This window comes from Haliotis rufescens, unplaced genomic scaffold (assembly GCF_023055435.1).
Source record: "Haliotis rufescens isolate VD_foot unplaced genomic scaffold, xgHalRufe1.0.p SCAF_7, whole genome shotgun sequence".
In the NCBI taxonomy this organism is placed as follows: Eukaryota; Metazoa; Mollusca; class Gastropoda; order Lepetellida; family Haliotidae; genus Haliotis; species Haliotis rufescens.
In genome coordinates, this window is record NW_025964361.1 from 6,769,606 (window position 1) to 6,794,984 (window position 25,379).

A 25,379-nucleotide genomic window follows, 5' to 3' on the forward strand; every position below is an offset into this window, starting at 1 on the left:
TCTTTGCTTAAACACCATTTACAACGTACATTGGTGCTTTGTCATAGTTACAGCTACCTGCCCATGATGCAGCATATGCCTGTCACATACAATCTAGTAGACATGGTGAACATTATGACCATGTGACAATTGACCTCCACACGAAGCAGTCCCATTGACCGACTGTGCCATGTTTCAGGAGCAAAGCGTACAGATTCGAGGAGTTCCTAGGTGGCTGGTACGAGAGACTCAAGTCCGAGGAAACCACCACGATGACAGTTAGACTGCAGAAGGACATTGACAAGTACAAGGTAGGCAGACATGACACACTGGGCTGTTGTATGTTTGGGCTGACATGTTTTGTTACCGTATTCGACGAAATAAGCACCCAGGGCGCTCTCAAAATTAGAAATAGTGGGCTCTTATTAGAATATTATTTTGGTGAAAAAAACAGAGTTGAAAGATAAATTTCGAGGTTTATGCTTTATGTACGACAGATATATTTTTCCAGAATTAAATGCCCATAATTAAGGGTGCATATAACCCACGAGTGCGTATTATACGCGAATAAATAAGTCTTGTGTACAGTGATCAATCGGAAGGGGTGCTAATTTGGATTGTTCACTAGCCAATATCTTAGCAAATGTCGCCGTGGGCGCTTATTGGAGCGGGGCGCTTATTACGTCGAATACGGTATGTCTGGATTTGTGGCAGGTTGCCTTCACATGACAGGAGCACTGCTGTGCATTGTCAGGCTACAAACACATACTTTTTATGCAAATTGTGTGAATGACGGGTGCTTCTAGTAAGGCAGGACATGCTAACCCTTTTCTCGAACACCTAGTGTTATCAGTGGTGTCTAGTTCGTTATATGATTTTGATTGGATTATGCGTAGACTCGTTAGTCCAGCCAAAATATAACTCTGAAATTCCAAGGGTGGAAACTGGCCTTTATAGTCAGTTAACTCCCTTACCTCAGGAAGTTGTGTTGCAGGCTAAATTTGTCACTGTTTTATGTTAATCAATTATGTCACAATCTTTTCATCATACCTTTCTGGCAATGGCAACTTCTGATCTTTGAGGTCAAATTGCTGTGAATATTATGACAGGGATAACTCAATCACATGACACTTCACCTACAACTCAGAAAACATGGTTCAGCGCAAAAGACTTGATGTTATGCTAAATATGACTGTTATTTATTTATCAATGCCTGAATAAATACAAGGTCTTACATACATGTATATTTGAAATTAATTGAAATAAGTCATGCCTGAGAAGAAATATCTTCAAGTATTTATTAATTTCTCCTGATTATTTTAAAAACGATGTAATTATGACCCACCATGAATTGGAAGGGGGATATAGGAAAGGGTGCTGTCTGTCTGTACTTTCATCTGTTTGTCCGCTCCTTACGTTTCGTTTCCAGAGCTGAACTAAAAAATCATGAGAGATATCTTTACCAAACTTGGCACATAGATAGATCGAGTGATGAATTGGTGCCTTTGATAGTTTCGATTTTTTAAACATTTTGTTTTTAGTTTCCATGGCAGCGACTTTGACTTAGACTGAAAATGGCGGTAGTGCTCCTTTCCAGAGCAGATCTTGAAATCTGTACAATATATCTGGTCTTGCACACAACCCGATATGTGATATTGGCATCAGATATGAGTATTTAATGCTTATTTTAACTTTATCTATAGAATGTGCTGCCAGTGCTGAAGTGGGTGCGAGGCGAGCCCCTCTCCCAGGATCACTGGATGGAGCTGTTCCGACTCCTACACATGCCCAAGGGAACAACGCTGGAGAAACTCACCTTCGGACACATCCTGGCTGTCAGCGACAACATCATCATCAATGCAGATGCTCTCAAGGTCATCTTTTGTACAAGATTACACTGTTTATTCCACGGGTGATAAGTTCATGCATTAGATCATGACTTAAGTTGGCATGTGTCTGATGGTTTCAGGAAATGAATGATCTCCAAATGTGAGGATTTCACATTAACGTATGTCCAAGTTTGTGGTTAGTGGTACATGCTTTCATGTTCATAGGTATCTGACTTTAAACCATTAAGGGTATTTGTGTGACTGTTTGGCATAAAATTAAAAATTCATTCAATCTTTCTTTGACTTGTATTGTCTACAGGAGTTGAACCAGAGAGCCCAAGGGGAGGTAACTATCCGTGAAGCTATCCGAGAGCTGGAGCTGTGGGGTGCAGGGGCGGTGTTTGCGCTGACAGAATACGAAGACAGCAACAAAAATACCATTCATGTCATCAAGGAATGGAAGGATATTGTCAATCAGGTGAGTATAGAGAGGTTATTGACATACATGTGTAGGATCTTAACTCGATAAACTAACCTATGTGATTGTTACTTATACAATATACAAAAAACTGCTTTGGATATTATCTGTTATTAATTCTAATTTTGTTTCAACAACAATGTCATCCTAATGACTATATTTATTCCATAAGTACTTACATTACAGTACAGGGGACATGAGTGCTTCAGTAGTATTAAACACAATTCACTGTGCAGAGTTGTTACCCTTAGCAATGTCAGGATCCCCTTGTTAGTTTGAATCCTATATAACGTAGTCTATAAGCTTTGATCTTTCCTCCCTGACAGGGATAGCTTAAAGGTTAAAGTGTTCGCTTGTCACGCCGAAGACCCAGGTTCGATTCCCGACATGGGTACAATGTGTAAAGCCCGTTTCTGGTGTCCCCCGCTGTGATATTGCTGGAATATTGCTAAAAGCGACGTAAAACCTTACTCACTCACTCACTCCTCCCTGACATGCCATAATGTAACTAAAAGGCTGCTCTGAATGCATTTCACTCACCCACTCTGTCACTCTCTCATGTTTATATTGAGTTAGGACCGCCTCCGTGGTCTAGTTGTAGAGCGTCTGCTCGGAGAGTGGAAGGTCCAGGGTTTGATCCCTGTCCGCGTCATGCCAAGAGATGTTAAAAGATGGTACTTGTTGTTACCCTGTCTGGCGCTCTGCATTAAGTATACAGTGTCTGAGTGGGGTATTCATGTTCAACTGCGGCATGGCATCTCATTGAGCAAGCACCATGACTAGTACAAGCAGCCACACACGCACACACACACGTGAATGCACGTTGCTGTATAAGTACAGTAATCTTGAACGTGACGTTAAACCCCATTTCACCTCACCTTATGTTGAGTTGTGTGTTTTGTCCTCTAGGTAGGAGACAACCAGTGCCTTCTGCAGTCCCTCAAGGACTCTCCATACTACAAGAGTTCATGTTTATGTTGAGTTGTGTGTTTTGTCCTCTAGGTAGGAGACAACCAGTGCCTTCTGCAGTCCCTCAAGGACTGTCCATACTACAAGAGTTCATGTTTATGTTGAGTTGTGTGTTTTGTCCTCTAGGTAGGAGACAATCAGTGCCTTCTGCAGTCCCTCAAGGACTCTCCGTACTACAAGAGTTTCGAGGACAAGGCATCAGTGTGGGAGCAGCGCCTGGCTGACCTGGACGAGTTCCTCCACAACCTCAACCAGATACAGAGGAAGTGGGTCTACCTTGAACCCATCTTTGGCCGTGGAGCTCTGCCACGAGAACAGGGTCGCTTCAAGAGAGTGGATGACGACTTCAGGTTTGTGGTTGATTGTAATTTTGTTCAATATAAATATTGTGTGTTATAATTTCTGAAGTTTTGAAAAAGAAAGTTTAATGTGATCCAGCTGATCTAAGAAATGAAAATTTATGAATATCTTAGTACATTTGCATGTAGTCTAATCTGAGCCATCCAAGGGAATTCCTGGTTACAAAATAACCCCAGTAATCTATTGAGAGCTGACTTAATGTATCAAGTGGACTCAGTGACATGTTTAATTGGTCAATGCACCCTGACAACATGCTCATAATGTCAATCACTGGTTTGTCTGCTCCAGACTCGATAAGGGAAAGTACAGGCAACCCAAATATAGCCTAAATATTGCTTCCTGTGGTGTCAAAAACATAGGAAGTAAAAAGGACATATGTGAGCCAGTAGTTGAAAGTTCAGTCCTTGTATGCAGGAACATCATGATGGACGTGCACCGAGACAACCGCGTCCTGTCACTGGTGAGCAAGGCGGGGCTACGGAACCTGCTGTCTACAAGTCTGGACCAGCTACAGAGGTGTCAGAAGTCGCTCAACGAGTTCCTGGAGGTTAGGACATACAAGAAGCACTTTATTAGAATTTATTACGATGCCATTTAAGTATAATGAGACCCTGTTACTTCTGCATTCCAAATCATTACTGTTAGAAATTTTACATATTAATGGTTTAACACTTAATGGTCCAGAAATATTTCAATGCAAATCTCACTGATAATGGTTCTGTTTGGATTACCAAGGTTTCATTGGACTTGATATTACTTATATGCAAGAACCAGATGTATTCTCAAAGTATCGTCTTTGGCTCCTTTGCATTACAGTAATGTGGTAGATATTTTTCTTCTTTAGAAAGATACTTGTTTCACATTCACGATCAGGTCCCTCCACTCTCCAATATTTATGTTGTTACCAGGAGAAGCGTTCGCTGTTCCCAAGATTCTACTTCATTGGTGACGATGACTTGCTGGAGATTCTGGGTCAGTCCACGAATCCCAACGTCATCCAGTCCCACCTGAAGAAGCTGTTTGCTGGAATACACTCGGTACAGTTTGACGACACCTGCGAGCACATCCTCGCCATGAAGTCCCTGGAGGGGGAGGTGGTTCCTCTCAAACGCAAGGTCAAGATCATGCCAGAGGTTGAGGTATGTAGTGATGAGAATATTTGTTGTCAGTGGTACTTACTTCGCAGACATTAGACACACACTGATTGTTTTGGCATTGAGATTTCCTTCAGTAAGAAGAATTTTGTTCTTTAAATGATTTGCTTGAAGTCTTGAAATCTTGGCTTTCAACTTCTCCACTTTACTTCATATGTGTCCCTGTCTGTCTGTCTGCCTGTCTGTCTGTCTGTCTCTATGTCTATCTGTCTGTGTGTCTGTCTGTCTGTGTGTCTGTCTGTCTGTCTCTGTGTCTGTCTCAATGTCTATCTCTATGTCTATCTGTATGTCTCTGTCTGTCTGTCTGTCTGTCTGTGTCTGTGTGTGGTGTGTCTGTGTTTGTGTGTTATTTTTAGTTGATTTAAATAATTATTTATCCTCGTCCATTCCTGACCAGATCTGGCTCAGCAAACTGGCAGAAGAGATGAAGGACACGCTGAGAGAGTTGCTGAAAGACTGCCTCAAGGACAACAAATCTAGTGGCCTCGACCCCAACCGGTACCCATCACAGGTAAGGCGTGTTAAACAACCATAGCACATCCCAGATGGTGACAGTGGGGTAGCCTGGTGGTTAGAGCATTCACTCATCACCCCAAAGATTCCCCACATGGCTACAATGTGTGAAGCCTATGTTCTGGAATCTCTTGCTGTGATATTGCTGGAATATTGATAAAAGTGGCGTAAGAGTGACAGATCTCTGTAGGTGCTTACCATCAAAACTTGTCCAAGGCACATGTAAGATAGGTTTTCAAAATAAACTAGATCATAAACTAATCTTATAAACTATGCTGTTTCTTACTTCTTTATTGTTAGATTTTCCTGACTTGGGACTTAATGGAAGTTGTCTTTATCAAGATCGGTGGCTCAAGGATCTGAGAGGCTATAATTTTATTGGGCAGAGTTTGTGTTTCACATAAGCAGTAAACATCTGCATTCTGTATCATATTGGGCTTTCCTCCCACAGTAATCTGTGATGGCATGGTGTCACTGAAATACTTTAGAAAGCAGCATTAAAGGGGCGCTACACTCAAACAAAATGGCAGTCGAAGTATTTATAATTAATCATTCAAACACCACTCTGTACCAACTCCAATTTTGTTATGTATAACAATCTAATGAATTATGACATGATTACATCAAGACAATGTCTCAGCTTCATACAAAGCCTTATTACAACGTCAAAACTTATGCTGAAAACTGGGGGCACGGGTGGCCCAGTCATCTAAGGCGCCGTGATTCACTGTGCAGAGTTGCGTCCCTTGGGCACGCCAGAAACCTATGATTGTTGGTTCGAATCCCGGTTCGCCCGATTATGTTTCTACGTTTGTCAGCACCATACCCGTGCTCGTGGGTTTCACCGAAGTGGTAAACGTCTGAGACCTGCATCACTTCCGGCTTTCCTCCCACATTAAGCTGACACGCCGCGATATAACTGGAATATTGTTAAAAGCGGCGTTAAACCCAACTCACTCACTCACTCACTATGCTGAAAATTGTCACGAGACCAGTGTGCATAGTCTTGTGTTATGGTCCTGTCTCTGTGTTCCTTCATTGTGGAGTCACTGTACTGTCTTAACCTTCTTGTACAGATCCTGTGTCTCGGGGAGCAGATCCGCTTCACAGAGAACTGTGAGGAGGCGTTGAAGCGAGGCGGACTGCGGTCCTTCCTGGCGGAGATTGAGAACCAGCTGGAGTCGTACACCAGCGTGGACCTTGCCGGCGCAGGCAAGGAAGGAGAAGCCCATGTGCTGGAGCTGAAGCTCAAGGCTCTCATTCTGGATACCATTCATGCCATAGATGTCATCCACTTTCTCATGAACAGTGGTATCAAGAGCACGGCTGACTGGCAGTGGCAGAAACAGCTCAGGTAAACCTGGGAAACTGGTTGTGGGGAGAATCTGTGGGTCTGAGATTCACTGTAGATTGAAGGCTGGTGAAGGGGAGAGGTAACAGGCAGGGGGTTCTCTAGGATTACATACTAGGTGACCCTGACAGGCATACTGGGAAAAACTCATTGTTTCTTTCAATTTTGGGATGTTTGTCAACGAAATAGTGTAAAACTAAGCACTGAAGCCTTTTAGATCCTCTATTTTGGTCCTGTTGTCAGTGAAGTACAAATCACCTCTGCAATATTGGTTATCGCTGCTTATAACTATAATTACATGAAATGGAAATTTGTAATTTTAATTTGTTTGTTTTTTATTTCTAACATTGGATGCAGACTTGGAACTGAATACCAGCCTCTGAGTATATCTTGATAAATCCCTGAACAGGGTCATACATAGAGAATTAATCATGTGGGGACTATTGATAGAATCTTAGTTCAGGTTGGCTGTGTTCTGTAAGGCATCACATACTTGTAAAGCCCTTACAGGGTTAGAAACTAACCGTTTTTGTCCACTAGTCCTTATAATGATAACATATAGCAAAACCCTTAAAATGGGCCAATTTCTACTAGTCCTTAGGATACCTTTCCTATTGGGCAGTTTGGTAAGGAATACAGGACTAGTGCCAATTTCTAACGCTGCCTTAAACGATTGGTGCCCAATGTGTTAGATTATATTCTCTTCTAATGTCTTTTCATCCAGTCAATTGTTTAATATTTTCTTCTGTCACCTTATTCACGAATGCTACTCAACATTTCATAGGGATTTACAGATATATGGTTATGGGGAGGTGAACCATAGTGGCCTAAATGTGCAAGTGCCAGAATTTGCTTTACAGAGTTGCTTCCCTTAGGTGTGCCAGATTCCTAGGACAGTGGATTCAAATCCAAGGTTTGCCTGATAATGATTTCTGGTTTTTCATCACCATACCCATACTTGTGGGTTTTATTAAAGTGGTAAACATCTAGGAGTTGCATCACTTTGTGATATATAGTGTGTGTATCAACTGTGTGCTGCAGATGTATTCTTCATGGGTTTTTTGGTAGTGAAGTCATCCTCAGTCAGGTGTTATGCAATGTGGTCACACTGAAGGTGAGGTCTGTGATCTTGCAGATACTACCTGAGACGTGATGGGCTGTGTTGTATGAGGATGGTGGATTCTGAGTTCGAGTACACCTACGAGTACCAGGGCAACGCTCAGAAGCTGGTCCACACTCCGCTGACAGACAAGTGCTACCTCACGCTCACACAAGGTGAGACTAGATTGCCAGCAGCCTGTGCTTGTTGTAAGGCAATTACATGGACCGGGAGGTTAGGCTAGGTGGCTTTGTTCATTGCTTTTCATCGAACCCCGATGTGTCATGGGATGATGCTCATAATAATCACTGGATTGTCTGGTCATTAAACAACAAACAAACATGGTTGGGGACATTAATGTCCTTGGCTGTTGGGTAAACAAAATTAATACTTTATTCATTTTGTTTATCTATCTGATACAAATGACTTTGTTTCAGACAGAGAAACGGAAATATCTTTGTTATCAGACAGTTACATGATTTTGTTTGCTTTAAAAAAAATATGTGAAATTATTTTTTTTTTCAATTTATCTTTGTTGAAATCATTTTCACCATAAACAATACCACATGTATTTGTGTTGTACTAAGGAGATGTCTTGTGTAGGTATGCACATGGGTCTGGGAGGTAACCCCTACGGCCCTGCCGGAACAGGGAAGACAGAGTCAGTGAAGGCCCTCGGTGGGCTGTTTGGTCGACAGGTTCTTGTCTTCAACTGTGATGAGGTAGGTCTTAGTTTTATTGTATTGTTTCACTGGCTAACCCTTCCAGTGAAAATGGGCACAAGTGGGCTTGTTGTCCAGAATGCCATTTCTTGCTGTGAATATTTGCAGCTTTTTGCTGTGCCAGGATCTGCTAATGAAGGACCTGTGCTAGTTTGTTTCACCAGAATGGTAACGTCTATGACAACTTGGGCAGTTTGCGTGGGTTTGTATACAGCCTTTGTACACGTTTTATGTGGTTATAGCTGCATGACTGCGCCACAGACTTTCAAATGCCTATTACAGAGCTCCAGATAAGCTGCGTATCTGCGTAAAATACTCATCAGAAATGCAGAAATACGCAGTAAAATAAAATCCAAGCGTATCAAATACGCAACGAACATAGCAGATAAGCTACAAAAATAAAACTTGTGCGTATCATCAAAATTTTGTGAAGTAACCCTGTGTATTCAGTTAGCAAATCAGCATCTTATTTTGAAATTATAAACGGGCATTCCGTCAATCTTGCCAAACTCCACGATGACAGTTACATCATGATCATTTACCATCACACTTTCTTGTGGAAGTATCGTGGTATTTTTGAGTCCTATAAAGCTCTTGAACCCACACGACACCAGTTTGCAGGGACTAGATGAATAGTGTTTTTAAATATTTAACTTAAATACCCACATGTGTAAAAACTAGTGGGTAACAGAAATTTGAATACTCAGAATTACTGATACCCAATGATTTTAAAATGCATGGGTAAAATACCCACAACACCAAAAGCTTATCTGGAGCTCTGTCTGTTAGCCCCAACTTGTCACTTGACATCGTTTTGCGTATAGACCTTTGTGGTAATGTACAATTATTATCAAAGCTTACTGGCTAAAAAGAAATTAAACTAGACTCAGGCTTTGGACTGCAGATAGATGTACTGTATTGCATTTTCTATACCTAAGGTCAGTCTGAAGCTTTTGTAACAAGATGTGTGTTTAGTGTTGTCTTTTAACCGAACTCTATTTCTGTTTCAGGGAATTGACGTGAAGTCCATGGGCCGGATCTTCATTGGCTTGGTCAAGTGTGGAGCGTGGGGATGCTTTGACGAGTTCAACCGACTGGAGGAGGCGGTGCTGTCTGCGGTGTCGATGCAGATTCAAGTCATCCAGGATGCCATCAAGAACAAGCTACCTGGCATTGAGCTGCTCAACAGAAACGTGAGTCTTTGATGCCACCAACTTGGACACAAGCTTACCCACTTGACTACACTCATCCCTCGCTATAACGCTGGCCTCGGGGCCCATTTATGAATCTCCCATTATTAGGCACCAGCATTATTGCTAGTTTGGAATTAGGTGTATAGTCCGCATTTGAGTATAATTGCTATTTTGTGTATTGTGAGCGGTCAAAAGCTAGATTGTATCACTTCAGGTGAACAAACTTGAGATAACAAATTTTGTCAATGAAAATTTGAAATTACAAAGCTATGATTGTCTTGTGTCAGTGTAGCTGGTAGCTGTAATGACACAACATGCATATTGCATCAATTTATGTTATTGTGATAAATAACTCTTAAGCAGCATGATTAATCATGCAAAATATTTTTTCATATTGCTGTATGAATATCTTCTTCCTTCCTTCCAGATTAACATTGACCATAACTCAGGCATCTTCATCACCATGAACCCAGCTGGGAAAGGCTACGGAGGCCGACAGAAACTACCTGATAATCTCAAACAGTTGTTCCGACCAGTTGCCATGTCCAAACCTGACAACGAACAAATTGCTGAGGTCATCCTCTTTTCTGAGGGTTTCAAACAAGGCAAGAGTCTTGGGAGGAAACTGGTCGCCATCTTCAATCTATCCAAGTGAGTTTAGCCATGACAGAACAGTGTAGTAGCCCCTTGGTTGAAGCATTTGTGTCGTACACTAAGGACCTGAGTTTGTTCCTCATGGCGACTCGTGGGGATTCTGGGTTAAAATAGATTCCCAGTAACCGTTCTTGTCATACAAGAGATTTAATGAATCAGGTCATCAGATTAGGTGTGACTTGGTTGATTGCGCGTTGGTTTACCCTGATGGCGTGTGATGTTGCTCATAATATCAATCACTGGTTTGTCTGGATCAGGCCTTTGTCATAATTATGGTTGGTTGGTTTGTTGTTAACGCCGCGCTCAACAATATTCCAGCTATATGACGGCGGTCTGTAAATAATCAAGTCTGGACCAGACAATCCAGTGATTAATGTCATGAGCATCGATCCACGCAATTGGGATCGATGACATGCATCAACCAAGTCAGCGAGCCTGACCACCCGATCCCGTTAGTCGCCTTTTACGACAAGCATAGTCACCTTTTACGGCAAGCATGTTTTGCTGAAGACCTATTCTACCCTGGAATCTTCACGGGTCTGTCATAATTATGGCTGAAATATTGTTGAGTGTAGCATTAATCAACAAACACCATGATACTGCTGCAGTACTGATGAAAGTGGGGTAAAGCGAATCACCAACTCAACCATGGTATGAAAGGGTGTGAAAGCAGTGTGTGACATTGCTTTTATCTCATCCTGTACATCTAGATATGTAGATCTACATAATGGTGAGAATTTGAAAGACATGTCAGTATCATCTAATTACATTAAGTAATACGTTACCACTGTTATACCGAGGCTGTTGTCTCCCACAACTGCTGCTATAGCGAAATCTACCACAGAGATCTCAATTACCTCATGCAGCACGTGCGTAGCCACCCAGCTGCCATGTGACACCCTTCACTCTTGTCTCCTTCGTCTGCTTAGCAAGACGTGTTTTCTCCTGCTGAAGCGTTCCTTGAAGATTTGGTGATATTTATTATTGTTTATTCTCTAATAAACTGTGCTTTTATGGGGCGTTGCGGTAGCTACGCTTGGTTATAATTTTCCCGCCAAACGGAAAATTTTTCCCGCCCTTTTTTCTATATACTTGCGGGGTTCGCGTATGCACGTTGTGTTTTACGTTTCCCCTGTTCTTGTATGTTTTGGGGGTTAACATAACTTATTTCTTTAATAAAAGTTATATGTGTATGTTATATGTTCACATTGCTCGTTTATTTTCTTGTGAAAATGTTCGTTTGTGAATCATTGTGGTGCGTGCGTTGTAACCATGTTTTGTTCTTTGTTTATAGCAAACAATCAATGTCTGACATGGATATGTCCCCAGTATCCACCCCCTCTACCCCTGCTCCTCGGAGTTATGGGGTGTGCAGAAAGTTTTTGTCGTCCCGGGATCCCCACGATCGTTGCCCGCGGTGCAGGGTTCCTTGCGGGGACACCCGGTGCATCCTGTGCGAAGGTCTGGGGCCTGCGGATTTTGAGCGGTACCGGCTGTACGTACAGTCCGTCTCCACCCCTGTGGTGGCCGGTTCGTCCGGTCGGGGTCCCCGTGCGGGTACCACCTCCTCGGCTGCGGCGGATCCCCTTGCGGCCCTTGGGCTGTCTGGGGATTCCGTCGCCGCATTGTTGTCGAAACTTGTGGATTCCAAGCTGGCGGCCTTATCGCAAGATAGGCCGCTGGCTGTTCCGTCCCCGGCCTCTTCGGTGGCCGCGGGGTCGGACGCGGGGTCCACCGGTAAAGCGGCGGATCTCTTGGCGGCCCGTGTGCTGTCCGGGGATTCCGTCGCTGCATTATTTGCATAACTTGTGGACTCCAAGCTGGCGGCCTTATCTCAGGATAGGCCGCTGGCTGTTCCGTCCCCGGCCACTTCGGTGGCCGCGGGGTCGGACGCGGGGTCCACCGGTACGGCGGCGGCTCCCGTGGTCACCGGTCCTTCCCCCGAACCGTTGCTCCCGCTATCGGTTTAGGACCGCGTGGCCATGGTTTATGACCTCTTTGAGGACATGCCCCGGCCGGTACCGCGGGGAATCCACGACTGTGGGTTCCTCCGAGGTATACGATGAGTCTTCCGACACGGCTTTCCCCGCATCAACCTTGCTGCGCGGTTTCAAGCCTTCCTTGGAGAACGCCTTCGCGGCGGCCTCCGGTCGGGGTCTCCCGTTGCCTCCGACGTCGTGGAGAAAGGGTTTATTCCCGGTACATGACCTTGCCTTTCCCGAGGCTGGTCCTACCGCGGAGGCCCATGTTGAGCGGTTGGGTGTCCGTGCCCCACCGGCTGCTACGGTAACGCAAGCTACCTTGCACCAGCTGGACGCCCTCGCTCGGCACTCCATGTCTCACGGAGACACTTACTTGGCTGCAGCGGCCCGTCTGGTCGAAGGTTCTCCCACGGACCGTGACCAGCGCATTTACAACTGCCTGCTCAGTTTAAATGCTTCCCTGGAGTACGTTGCTGAGGACTCTCGGCACACACTTGCTCTTGTTGGGTCCCTGCATAGGCGCCTGGGTGCCGCTCCTAACCGGAGCGCGCCCAAGGCTGCTGCGGCCGGTAGGTCTAAGGGGTCGGGTTCTTCTTCCTCTGGGAAGTAGCCCCGCCCTGAGGGCTCCGGTATGGGCAATCAGCTGCCCTTTCGCGGGAAGACGGGGAACTGGGGGAAGCCCAAGTCGTCTAAGGACGGCAAGGCCCCTCCAGGTGACTCTCATTGGAGGGGTTCGTATGCCGACAGCGCCAACTTCGGTTGGCCCTTAGGCGAACCCGAGTCACTTGGCCCTGGACAGTTGCGCCTGTCGCAACCTGTCAGGGCCCCCTCTCCTTCCCCAGTGGGAGCCAGACTCCAGACTTACTGGGAGAATTGGGAACAAGTGTTCGACGACCCGTGGGTGGTCAACACGATTCGGTACAGCTATCGGCTTGATCTCAAAGCGAATCCGCCGCTCACCGTTGCCCCGTTGGCAGGTTTCGATTCGGAAACCAATCTTCCCATCCTCGCCGATGCCATCGGCAGGTTGGTGGAGAAGGGGCAGTACGGGAGTTAGCTCTACCAGAAATAACACCGGGGTTTTACTCCAGGATATTTCTCGTTCCCAAGTAGGACAGTGCCGAACTCAGAATGATTCACACGTCCGCTCCCTGGCTGTTCACCCGGTTAACCACCCCCATAGTGGGGTTCCTCCACAGGAGGGGTGTCCGGTACTTCGCGTACCTGGACGACTCGCTAGTAGCAAATCGAATGACGGACACCCTGTCACGCCATCTCGATTTCACACGTTGGCTCTTGGAGCAATTTGGGTGGATTATCAATCTCCCCAAGAGCGAGTTAACCCCTTCTCAGAACTTGCTGTTCATCGGAGGTCGGTTCAACACGGTGTCCCATCGCCTCTTTGTCCCCCCAGACCGGTGGCACAAAATTCAGGCGATGATTGCCAAAGTCTTAGCGGTGCAACAGACTGTTCACTTTTGGGAACAGCTGTTAGGGCTACTTGTATCAGCCCAGGACTGCACCGCACGGGGTCGTCTCCAACTCCGCCCGCTGCAACGGTTTTTAATCCAGTTGTTAGCAACGGAGGTGAACAGTGCGACCGTCGCCCTCCCGGATCGGCTCCGACCGCATCTGGAGTGGTGGACGGTCCCTTACATTGTCTTATCAGGAGTCTCTATGCGGCCCTACCGGGCCACGTTGACCCTGTATACAGACGCCTCTCTAGTGGGCTGGGGCGCCCATCTAAAGGGGGAGGTGAGCTCGGGGCTGTGGTGCTTAGACGAACTAGGTCTTCACATCACTTGTCTCGAGTTCAAGGCAGTGATCAACGCAGTCAATCACTGGAAGCATCGTCTCGTCGACGCCCGGCTCATGCTGGCGACCGACAACACGACGGTAGTGTCCTATGTGAACAAACTGGGGGGAACCCACAGTCACTCGCTACTCGATCTCACGTTCGAGTTTTACGCTCTGATGGACAGTGTCCCGTGCCAGATACGCGCCCGTCACATCCCAGGTGTGCGGAACGTACTGGCCGATGCTCTATCGAGGCCTCAGGATCCGAGCCCCACAGAGTGGATGCTGAACCCAGTAGTGTTTCAGTGGCTGTGCGAACGTTTGGGTCGTCCGATGGTCGACCTGTTCGCAACGCGGTTCAACAATCAACTCCCGTTGTTTGTATCACATGTCCCGGTCCCGAGGGCCATCGATCACGATGCTCTCGCGTTAGACTGGACGGGCTTGGTCGCTTATGCTTACCCGCCGACAGCGTTGATACCACACATTCTAAGCCGGCTCCGAGGAGTTCGCTGTCGAATGTTACTGATCGCGCCCATGTGGCCGAACAGATCGTGGTACCCCGACTTGCTGACCCAGGTCACGCAGTCGCCACTTCCACTGCCTGTGAGACCGGATCTCTTGATCCACCCTCACACCCGTCAGCTTCATCCAAACGCAGGGCAGTTCAATCTGCACGCGTGGATGTTGTCACCGAGCGTCTGAGGAGTAAAGTTTTTTCTCGCCGGGCGTCTCGGGCATACGTTAGTATGCATCGTGATTCTACCCAGAAGGTGTATAATGCACGTTGGGTTATTTTCACGAAGTGGTGTTGTAAACATCACATTCATTCGCCAGATAAGGTATCTGTGCAGGATATTGCTCGTTTCATGTCTCACTTGCGAGAGACCCGGAAACTCTCCGGGGGTTCCATTGCCAACTATGTCTCGTCCGTTGCTACGGTACGGGACGTTGCTATGGGTACCAGTCTCTCCAAAGAGCCGGTGATACGGGGTATTATCAAGGGTTTCAAACAGCACGATCTTAAGAAGGGCCGCCTTCGGGCACCGGCCTGGGATCTTTCCCTAGTGTTGCAATCACTTACGGAAGCTCCGTATGAACCCTTGCATAGTGCTTCGTTCCGGCATGTGACTTGGAAAACAGCATTTCTCCTCTCCTTTGCCACGGCGGCACGTGTATCCGAAATTCATGCACTCGATGTCGCCAAGGTACGATTCGATAGGGGTGACGAAGGAGCGGTCCGCCTGGGCCTGCTCATGGGCTTCGTCGCCAAGAATCAGAGAGTCGGGCAAACGGAGAGAGAATTCACTGTAAGATCACTCAAAGAAATCTTACATCCTGCTGATACTGAGGACAGAGCGCTGTGTCCGGTTAGGGCCCTTAAGTATTATCTTAAGGCTTCGAATGAACGTAGACAAGGGCGTGACCGTCTGTTCATATCGTGTAACCCTAATCGCACGGTTGACATACCTCGCAACTCGATTGCGTTGTGGCTTCGTTCTGTCATCAATCTGGCGTACCGGTCTCGGGGGTTACCGGTAGCGGGGTCAAACCCGCACGAGATCAGGGCGCTAGCGGCAACATTTGCCCTACACTCGAATATCTCTGTTCGCAGAATATTACGAGGTTGTTACTGGCGTTCTGACTCGGTTTTTGCCAATCATTACCTCAAACAGGTCGCTGATGCCGTCGTGGAGAGTGTGCACCGTCTTGGCCCGCGGATCGCGGCGCAAGCGGGCACCTAAGGGGTGTGCCCAGCGCAATTCCGAACTCCTCAGGCGTCTGACCTTGCACGGTGGTCAATCTGGGTCTACTCCAATGTTCCCACTGCCGTGGGTACAGGAGTTGGGGTCCCGCAAACCAGCGCACTCACACCACAGGTGAGGGCGGCTTTTTGTGTGCTTTGTCCTTATTTGTATTTTGACAATTATGTCTTTAATTGTCTGTCGTGTATCCCAACCTTGTGATGCATGCTTACAAATACTGGAATTAGGTCACGCGCCTAATGCATACTTTAAGTAGGCTTGCTCTGGGATATACGGCCTGAATGAAATTAATTTCCCTCTTTTCGACTGTTTAACCTGATCTAAGATTAAGCTCACGCGGATACAGTGTTCTCATCCGCTGCGGCGATGAAATACCTATCCAGTGGGGCCGTTTGGAGTCACCAATCGTTTTGGCAATGACGATTGAGCCTTACGGTATGCGCTTGACAGTGCTTTGGTATTCCTATAGGGTAACGCCTAGCTAGGTGCATGCGCATCGAGTGCTTCCGCCTTGGTGTTTACTTCCGCTGGTCGGAAGGAACGCTAGCAGTCAGGATTCGGGTTGTAGGTGCTCCCCACCGCCTACTGTGGTAGTCAGCCTCGGTATAACAGTGGTAACGTATTACTTAATGTAATTTGTAGAATTTTCCTATTCGGAATATTCTATAAGTAATACGTTACCACTGGGCTGCTGCCCGCCCGTCCGTCCCCCGAGCACTTGCTCTCGCAGGAGACAAGAGTGAAGGGTGTCACATGGCAGCTGGGTGGCTACGCACGTGCTGCATGAGGTAATTGAGATCTCTGTGGTAGATTTCGCTATAGCAGCAGTTGTGGGAGACAACAGCCTCGGTATAACAGTGGTAACGTATTACTTATAGAATATTCCGAATAGGAAAATTCTACAAATTCCTTAGTCTCCCACATCAATGGTCTGGTATAGAAGGGGATAAATACACCAACGAAGTGATCATATTTATTACCTAGAAGCGTGCTTGAATGTACCCTGCTACCTGCTTGTGTGTTCAGGGAGCTGTTGACCCCCCAGCAGCACTATGACTGGGGACTGAGAGCCTTGAAGACAGTACTCAGGGGGTGTGGCAACCTGCTGCAACAGGCCAAGAAGGCACAGGGAGGTAAGCATGGCAACAACTGTTCACTCCTCATCACACTTTGATATGGTGATGTTAGATTTGGTTTATTAGGCTAAAAAAAATTATAGTCTTGGTTTTCAGGGACCGCCTGCATCAATATCCATTCCGCAGCACATTTTGTTTATATTTCAATTTAAAAAAAAATAAATCCTTGAATATTCTGAGTCTCGAGCACACAATCCTGGCAGTGAAATGCTAGAATACTTTTAAAAAAATGTGATCCAATATAGTTTGCAGTTACTCACCTTTCATGCACACTGCTTTATTGCGGCATCACAGCTATGCACACATTGGAAGCCCAATGGTAATCAAATACTGTATTCCAGTGTTCTACTCATCAAGGAATACATTTATTTAGGGAGGCCCTTTCCCAGGTTGATTGTACACAACTGTTTATTTGGTTACATACTAGTTTGAACAACAACAAAAAGACACCGCCAGCCCGCACTATATTTTCAAAATTCATTGCCTGAGAACCTTGTTTTTAGCCTTCATAATGTTTGGTTTTTTTTGTGATTACTTTTTCATGTTTTCATTTTGTGGCCTCTTTAAATATAATATATTTCTGTGCTACGTTTATAGGTGGGGGTTGTTGAGAAGCATTGTCCTCAGTAATATATCGATGGACTTGATGAAAGCAAAGTGGATGGCTTTGAAGTTTGGAAGCTCTCACTGCCCCCTGAGTGTATCTGTAGTTGTTCACTTTTTCACCATGTACTTCTGACCCGTGAAGATCTGGGGCGACTATGCTTGTCGTAAGAGGTGACTAACGGGATTGGGTGTTCAGGCTCGCAGACTTGGTTGATGCATGTCATCGTATCCCAATTGTGTAGATCATGATGTCAATCACTGGATTGTCTGGTCCAGAGTCAATTATTTACAGACCGCCGTCATAAAGCTGGAATATTGCTGAGTGCGGCGTTAAACAACAAATAACCTAACCATTACTGACCACTTCTATATCTGATCCAGGATTGATTACTTGTGGCTTCAGAGATACATCGTTAAATCTCATTCATTGACTTACTCAATGTTAAAACAAAGTGTTGGAAGCCCTCAATCAAATATGCGTAGATAAACGTGACATTGTTGATTGATAATCCATGTGTTGTTCAGGTAAGGTTGATCCTACACTGGAAACCAAGCTGGTTGTACAAGCTCTGAGGATCAACACACTGTCCAAACTGACCTTCTCGGACAGCTCGCGCTTTGACTCCCTCGTCAGGGATGTCTTCCCCAATGTTGAGTTCAAGGACATAGAGTACGAGCAGCTGGCTGAAGCCATACGAGAGATCTGCAAGGAGCTCAACCTTGTCATCAATGAGAACCAGGTAACATTGGTCTTCAGATGACTAAGGCACCAGTAGAAGATTTGGGGCTGTCACCTCTTTTCAACACAAACTAATTTGATCCTGTATTTCATTTTAACTTATTGCTTATTTTGTTTAGATAACAAAAGCCATTTTATATTTGTATTTTTATTGCTATTTTTCATGTCGGCGGATCAGTAAAGCAACAACAAAAAATTAATCATCCTGGAAAAAACAATGTATGGCTGTATATGGTTGTGACATGCTTTCACTAGGACATACATGTTTCAGTAATGTAATATGCCTCGGAAATGAGAAATGTGAGAGATAAGAAATAAAGCATCATAATTTCACATTACTACGTTGGTTACAGATCAAGAAGGCCCTGGAGCTGTATGAGCAGCTGCGTCAGCGTATGGGTGTGGTGGTAGTGGGTCCGAGTGGGTCGGGCAAGACCATCCTGCTGAAGTTGCTGCGTCTCGCCCTCAACAAGTTGAGCAAGGAGGTGAAGCAGTATGTCATGAACCCCAAGGCCATGCCCCGGACACAGCTGCTGGGTCAGATAGACATGGACACTCGGGAGTGGACAGATGGTGTCCTCACATACAGTGCCAGACAGGTGGTCCGAGAGCCACAAGGTGAGTCAGATTGGCATGGAGAGATGGTGTCCTTTTATTCAGTGGGAGACAGGTGGTCCGAGAGCCACAAGGTGAGTCAGACATGGACAGATGGTGTCCTTTCATTCAGTAGGAGACAGGTGGTCCGAGAGCCACAAGGTGAGTCAGACATGGACAGATGGTGTCCTCACATACAGTGCCAGACAGGTGGTCCGAGAGTCACAAGGTGAGTCAGATTGGCATGGAGAGATGGTGTCCTTTTATTCAGTGGGAGACAGGTGGTCCAAGAGCCACAAGGTCAGTCAGATATGGACAGATGGTGTCCTCACATACAGTGCCAGACAGGTGGTCCGAGAGCCACAAGGTGAGTCAGATTGGCATGGAGAGATGGTGTCCTCACATACAGTACCAGACAGGTGGTCCGAGAGCCACAAGGTGAGTCAGACATGGACAGATGGTGTCCTCACATACAGTGCCAGACAGGTGGTCCGAGAGCCACAAGGTGAGTCAGACATGGACAGATGGTGTCCTCACATACAGTGCCAGACAGGTGGTCCGAGAGACACAAGGTGAGTCAGACATGGACAGATGGTGTCCTCACATACAGTGCCAGACAGGTGGTCCGAGAGCCACAAGGTGAGTCAGACATGGACAGATGGTGTCCTCACATACAGTGCCAGAAAATCCTTCTGTCATATTTGAAAATTTGTTTTGAATGTGTGCAGTAATTTTTATTATCCCTGTTGAGAGATTTGTCCTGGTAAAAGCAGTAGTTTTGTTTTGCTATGATTGAAATATGTTTGTTTTGTTTTTTCAGAAATCCAGTCATGGATTATCTGTGATGGTGACATCGACCCCGAGTGGATCGAGTCGCTCAACTCTGTTCTTGATGACAACAGACTCCTGACAATGCCATCAGGGGAGAGAATCCAGTTTGGTCCCAACGTAAACTTCCTGTTTGAGACCCACGATCTGAGCTGTGCTTCTCCTGCCACCATTTCCAGAATGGGCATGATCTTCCTCAGGTGAGTCTCAATGTGGAGACAGGTAGATTTACCTCAACAATGAAAGGAAACCGCAAGGATATGTCAGCTTCTACGTTATCCAGTCACCTAGGTATATTCTTCACAACCAGTCAGCTATGCTTTCAGGCCCTTTTAGGCTGTGTATGAATACTTTTTTTAAGGCCCCCAAAACAAAAAATATTATCTCACCTTACATTAAAAAACTAGCTTCTGATTGGTTAAGGAGCGGGCAATTATTTTCCATTTAGCTCACTCATGTAGTCCGCTGAGAAGTCAGTTGTAAAACACTCTTACTTGCTTTTCTCGCATAAGTATCGTTGAGCTGAAATGAACCAATGTTTTTCCGAATGCATTTGGTAAAGGGAAGTAACACGGTTCGTTTGCGTCCTCTGCTAGCTGTCAACATGGCTGAATCAAAGCATTTTACTGAGGTAAACTTCAGACATATTTTCTGGGTCAGTATTAATGAATGTCGGTGAGATAACTTCATTGTCAAGCGATCCCTCGGGGCATATGGTGTGATGTACCCCTCAAGATCATTTGACAATTTATAATGTTTCTCATCAGTTCCAGAATTCAAAATGACAAGATACATTAGGAAGGGCTGAACAGGGAGGGGGACAGGCCAGAAAAACAGCATTGTTCCTCTTGGTTAAAATGACCCACACAACGATGAGAAACTTCTCTTTTTCTTTGATTTTTAGCCTAAGTATCCCAAATTTGAAAAACCTTGCACATGGTATGGCTACAAGAATACTGCATCCAGTGTATATTGATAATATGCCAGACTGGCATCATGTATGTTTGAATACACATAGAAAGGAGAGAGTACTTTTGTATTTACACCATTAATTCCAACTAAAATTTTGGGTGGTCAAATGCCCAATAACACCCTCAAATCTCAAAACACAGAATGTTATTTTCTAAGTGTGACTGTTTCACTGTTGCAGTGATGAGGATGTTGATGTGAAAGCTATTGTCAAGTCCTGGCTGGGCTCCCAACCTGAAGCTGACCAGAGTTTAGTGGGTGGCTGGATTGAGGACTACTTCTACAGAGCGCTGGAGTGGGTGCTGAAGAAGGTGGGTCAATGCTGCGATGTCACTTAAGATGGCATAAGAGGCAAAAAAATTCAGTATACAAATGCTTGTTGTTTTTGTATCATGTGGGAAATCCTCATGTATTGTCATCAAACAGTCATTTTCCATTTTCCTTCCTCAGAATGACTTTATTGTGGACACGAGTCTTGTTGGTAATGTCCTGAATGGTCTGTCCCATCTCCATGACGTCAAGAACAAAGCTCACTTCTCCATCTCGCTCATCCATGGACTTGGTGGCAACCTGGGCGAGGGAACAAGGGAGGACTTTGCCAAAGAGGTAGGCACTTGGCATTATTTGTATTCTGTAGTACATTTTTGAACATTTCTATGTGTATACATGTATACCCACATGTACTTCCATTCTTTAACTGCTGCCAGATGCTTAAAAAAATTTGTGGGGTTATTCTGTGATTAGAATTAAATCAAGATAATAACTGTTATAATGTACCTTTCAAGGGTGAATTTGGGCTTTAAACAAAATTAAAAGAATTCTCAGGTAATGGCTTTTGAAAAGAATCGGGCGGGCAGGTGGACGGTGTTTTTGTTGTTGTTTTTTTGGTGGGGGGGATGTTCAAACTAGTATGGAACCAAATAAGCAGTTGTGTACAATCCACCTGGGAAAGGACTCCCTACAAAAATGTATTCCTTGATGAGTAAAATACTGATATAAAGTATTTGACTGCCGTTGGACTTGGAATATTTAAGGATTTGGGGGTGTTTTTTTAAATGGAAATAAAGGAAATGTGCGGCGAACTTATGATGATGCGGGCGGTGCCTGAGAATCAAGACTATTATCTTTTTTTTTTATGTTCACATATATATCCATTCAAATTTGTTTCCTAAAGCCTAAAAAGAAAACTTTATCAATAACATGTTTCATTTACGAGGTTCATTGTTCAAGTGGATTGACCTGTGTTGTAAACCAATGCTGTGTGTAGGTGTTCTCGTGGTGTGGTGAGATGCCCCCTGACAGTCGGCGGCCCCTTGACACGTACTATGATGAGAGCCTTGGCCGCTTGCAGACATACAGCCTGGAGGTGGGTCTACAGAGTACCTTGTACTGTAATGGAAACTTACTATATTTAGTAGCCCATAGCTAATTGTAGTTATGCATGATACCTCATGAGAACTGTCAAAGTTGTGAACTTAAATGTTCAGAATCATATTCTAAATATCAATTGTTTGTTTAACTGTGGGGATTCTGTGTCATTTAGGTCCCCATAACCTCATTGTCATCATCAGTGCCGACTATATTGAGGATAGAGTTATCACAATGTGTGACCTGTTTAATGCGATGCATTATTAACCCGTGAAGATCCAGGGTAGAATAGGTCTTCAGCCACCCATGCTTGCCTTAAAAGGCAACTATGCTCGTCGTAAGAGGCGACTTACAGGATTGGGTGGTCAGGCTTACTGACTTGGTTGATGCATGTCATCATATCTCAATCACGTAGATCGATGCTCATGATGTCAATCACTGGATTGTCTGGTCCAGACTCGATTATTTACAGACTGTCGTCATATAGCTGGAATATTGCTGAGTGCGGTGTTAAACAACAACTAAAAAAGGATGCATTATTCCTTATCATTTCAACCATGCTGCGTCTGGCCCACACTTGATTATACAGGCCAGCTTGATATATTTGACATATTGCCAACTGCAGTTTAAAACAAGTCTCACTGTTTTGTAAGGCTAGACCTTGGTTCTTGGTTCACCATGTTATCCTCCTCCTCAGCTGTTGTCCTAGCGCTCTAGGTGCTGTTTTCAGGTGCTGGCATTCATCGAAGGGGTGGGTAGTGTGGAGGATGTGGAGCTAGAGACTGTTACTGCTAGCTGTTTGTTATGTGTTGCAGCATTAGTTTCAGCCGAGATGATTGCTGAGTAACTGTTGTTCTTATGTTCTTCAAGAGTTTGATGGAGTTTTGCAGTTTTCTTCTTTTGAACCAAATGTTTGTTCTGATTATGTTACCAATGTTCTCAAATTTTTTCAACAAATTTGAGCAATTATAGTCTTTTCTTTATTAAATGATGACTAACATCATTCCCGCCATTTTTTTAATGATCTTTATGTTTTAATGAGTCAATGATTTTTAACGCCAGGAGTACTGTTTTTAAAGTGGTGTAATACCAACTCACTCTGTGAGTTTTAAGGAATTGGTCACTGTCAAAAACTTTTGGGGTCTACTACTCATTAACAAATGTTGGCATCAAAATTTGTGTTAATACATAGAGATTAAGTTGAGATTCAATTTTTAACGTAGTGACAAATGTAGCAGGCAGTATATATTGTGTGTATGTATTCCAGAAAATAGTCCCGTGTTTGATGGTGTGAAATGTTTGCTGCAGGTGCCAGACATCCCATCAGCTGATCACTTCATGTCCGGTTCCACGCTTCCTGTTATCCGGACTGGGGACGTGCAACGCGGTCTTGACTACTTCACTCCATGGCTCAGCATGGACAACAAGCAGCCCTTCATCCTCGTCGGCCCGGAGGGATGCGGCAAAGGGTAGATAACTCTAATCTATATGTCGATTTACATGCAAGGACCAACTGGACCACAATTCATACAGACTGGTTGTTTGATTACTAATGCTTAATATCTGTCAAAAATATTTCATAAATTTAAGTAAGTTTAACTAAATTCATAAGTTTTAAGGAGAGTATTCAAACTCTGTTCAGCAGAGATCTTGAGTTACAAGCTCTGGATGTTTGGTGTTCAAAGAGTCCCTTTACATCAGGCATTAACACAAAATGTGTGCATTACTGTGGTAAATGAAATATTTAATGAAGTTCTGTCATCTTATTCGTCAATATTCACAGCGCCCCAATAAGACCACATCAGATCATTTATATTTTTTCAATCTAGGATTTGAAATGTCACAACTATTGTTTTCTTCTTATTCCCAGCTTAATGAGTTCAAACAGTATTATACCAGTGTATGGTAAATGTCTAAGACCTGCATAACTTCATACTTTTCTCCGAAATCAAGCTAACACATCGTAATATAACTGAAATACTTCTCAAGATGGTACTAATCACAACTCACTCCCTGTTCCCAGCCTGTTGCTGCATCACAGCTTTGAGAACCTGAGGTCGACATCAGTGGCAACAGTCCACTGCAGCGCGCAGACCAACCCCAGCCACGTCCTGCAGAAGCTGAGTCAGACATGCATGGTACTGAGCACCAACACTGGCCGAGTGTACCGCCCCAAGGACTGCGAGCGACTGGTGCTGTACCTGAAGGACATCAACCTGCCCAAGCCAGACAAGTGGGGCACCTGTCAGCTCATTGCCTTCCTGCAACAGGTGCTGGCCTTGTCATTAGGGCACAGTAAATTAATGATGTAAATTTCTAAACAAAATGGGTCGGTAGATGTTTATTTTATATAAATTTTTATAAAAAGTATTAAACAAAATGTTCAAAGCACCTGTATTCATTTGTATTGAGGTGGGATTCACTTGAATCTTTAATGTTTCATAGGACCCTGTATGTGGTGTATTGCATTAAGAAAGGAACATGTTGTGATTTCCTTCATTTGTAGGTACTTGATAAAACGATGTAAGGCCAGTGTTTGGTAGTGAGGCCAAAGGGGATGAAATCTAATAATTAATTTATTGCTGCCTCCATGTAATTGCAGATACTATTCCCCTGTTTACAGTACAGGTAATACAAGTACAGCTTTGGTAAAATACATAGAAACAATTTTCATTTGGACATCAAAATTACTTGGATTATAAACAAATATGTGGACAAAAACTTCTTTTTTTTTAATTCATAGTGTTAATTCAGAATTAATTCTCAGATTTTTAATTCAAACTTGTTCATTCCAATTTTTAGAAGCCTTCAGAAGGTGATATAGTGTTGTGCTTGAGGGTCTTCCTCGCTTCCTCATAAGAATGAGTGTGTTGAAAGTTGTATTGATAACCCGATCTGTGCTGCAGGTGGTGACCTACAACGGATTCTACGACTCCAACCTGGAGTGGGTGGGCCTGGAGAACGTGCAGATCGTGGCCAGTATGGGTGCAGGGACAGGACTCGGGCGACACAAACTCACCACTCGCTTCACCTCCATAGTCAGGATATGTGTAGTCGGGTAGGTCCAAAATACTCCAGGACGCAAGGTTACAAATGGCAATGAACCAAAAGTGAGGTATAAATAGCCAAACTCCATTTCCAAATTGCACCAGACTGAGGAGATCATCTCCTGATGACTCTTGTTAAATCGGATCTTTGTTCTTGCTACCACTAATCAAAGATCCCATTACAGGTCATGTCAGAACGACCTTTTGCGAACTTTGACTGACCAATTAAATTACCAACCAGAAGTC

The 25,379-nt window shown here is 44.7% G+C and overlaps 1 protein-coding gene across 5 annotated transcripts in view; it reads left to right on the forward strand.

The window, feature by feature from the left end:
- LOC124144506 (cytoplasmic dynein 2 heavy chain 1-like) overlaps window positions 1-25,379 on the forward strand; it is a 94,030-nt gene that overhangs the window by 27,248 nt on the left and 41,403 nt on the right. For 3 of the 5 annotated variants that reach the window (XM_046513936.2, XM_046513938.2, XM_046513940.2), the window contains exons 21-43: window positions 179-290; window positions 1,683-1,853; window positions 2,128-2,286; window positions 3,382-3,605; window positions 4,030-4,162; window positions 4,524-4,754; window positions 5,167-5,280; window positions 6,359-6,636; window positions 7,769-7,908; window positions 8,336-8,454; window positions 9,465-9,647; window positions 10,075-10,298; window positions 16,873-16,979; window positions 18,114-18,328; window positions 18,681-18,945; window positions 19,742-19,949; window positions 20,900-21,029; window positions 21,169-21,324; window positions 21,986-22,084; window positions 22,817-22,837; window positions 23,395-23,555; window positions 24,110-24,356; window positions 24,993-25,144. In XM_046513936.2, coding sequence (XP_046369892.2) covers window positions 179-290; window positions 1,683-1,853; window positions 2,128-2,286; window positions 3,382-3,605; window positions 4,030-4,162; window positions 4,524-4,754; window positions 5,167-5,280; window positions 6,359-6,636; window positions 7,769-7,908; window positions 8,336-8,454; window positions 9,465-9,647; window positions 10,075-10,298; window positions 16,873-16,979; window positions 18,114-18,328; window positions 18,681-18,945; window positions 19,742-19,949; window positions 20,900-21,029; window positions 21,169-21,324; window positions 21,986-22,084; window positions 22,817-22,837; window positions 23,395-23,555; window positions 24,110-24,356; window positions 24,993-25,144 — 3,849 coding nt within the window. The remainder of the gene's footprint in view (window positions 1-178; window positions 291-1,682; window positions 1,854-2,127; window positions 2,287-3,381; window positions 3,606-4,029; window positions 4,163-4,523; window positions 4,755-5,166; window positions 5,281-6,358; window positions 6,637-7,768; window positions 7,909-8,335; window positions 8,455-9,464; window positions 9,648-10,074; window positions 10,299-16,872; window positions 16,980-18,113; window positions 18,329-18,680; window positions 18,946-19,741; window positions 19,950-20,899; window positions 21,030-21,168; window positions 21,325-21,985; window positions 22,085-22,816; window positions 22,838-23,394; window positions 23,556-24,109; window positions 24,357-24,992; window positions 25,145-25,379) is intronic. The other 2 variants (XM_046513939.2, XM_046513941.2) reach the window with 1 other exon arrangement.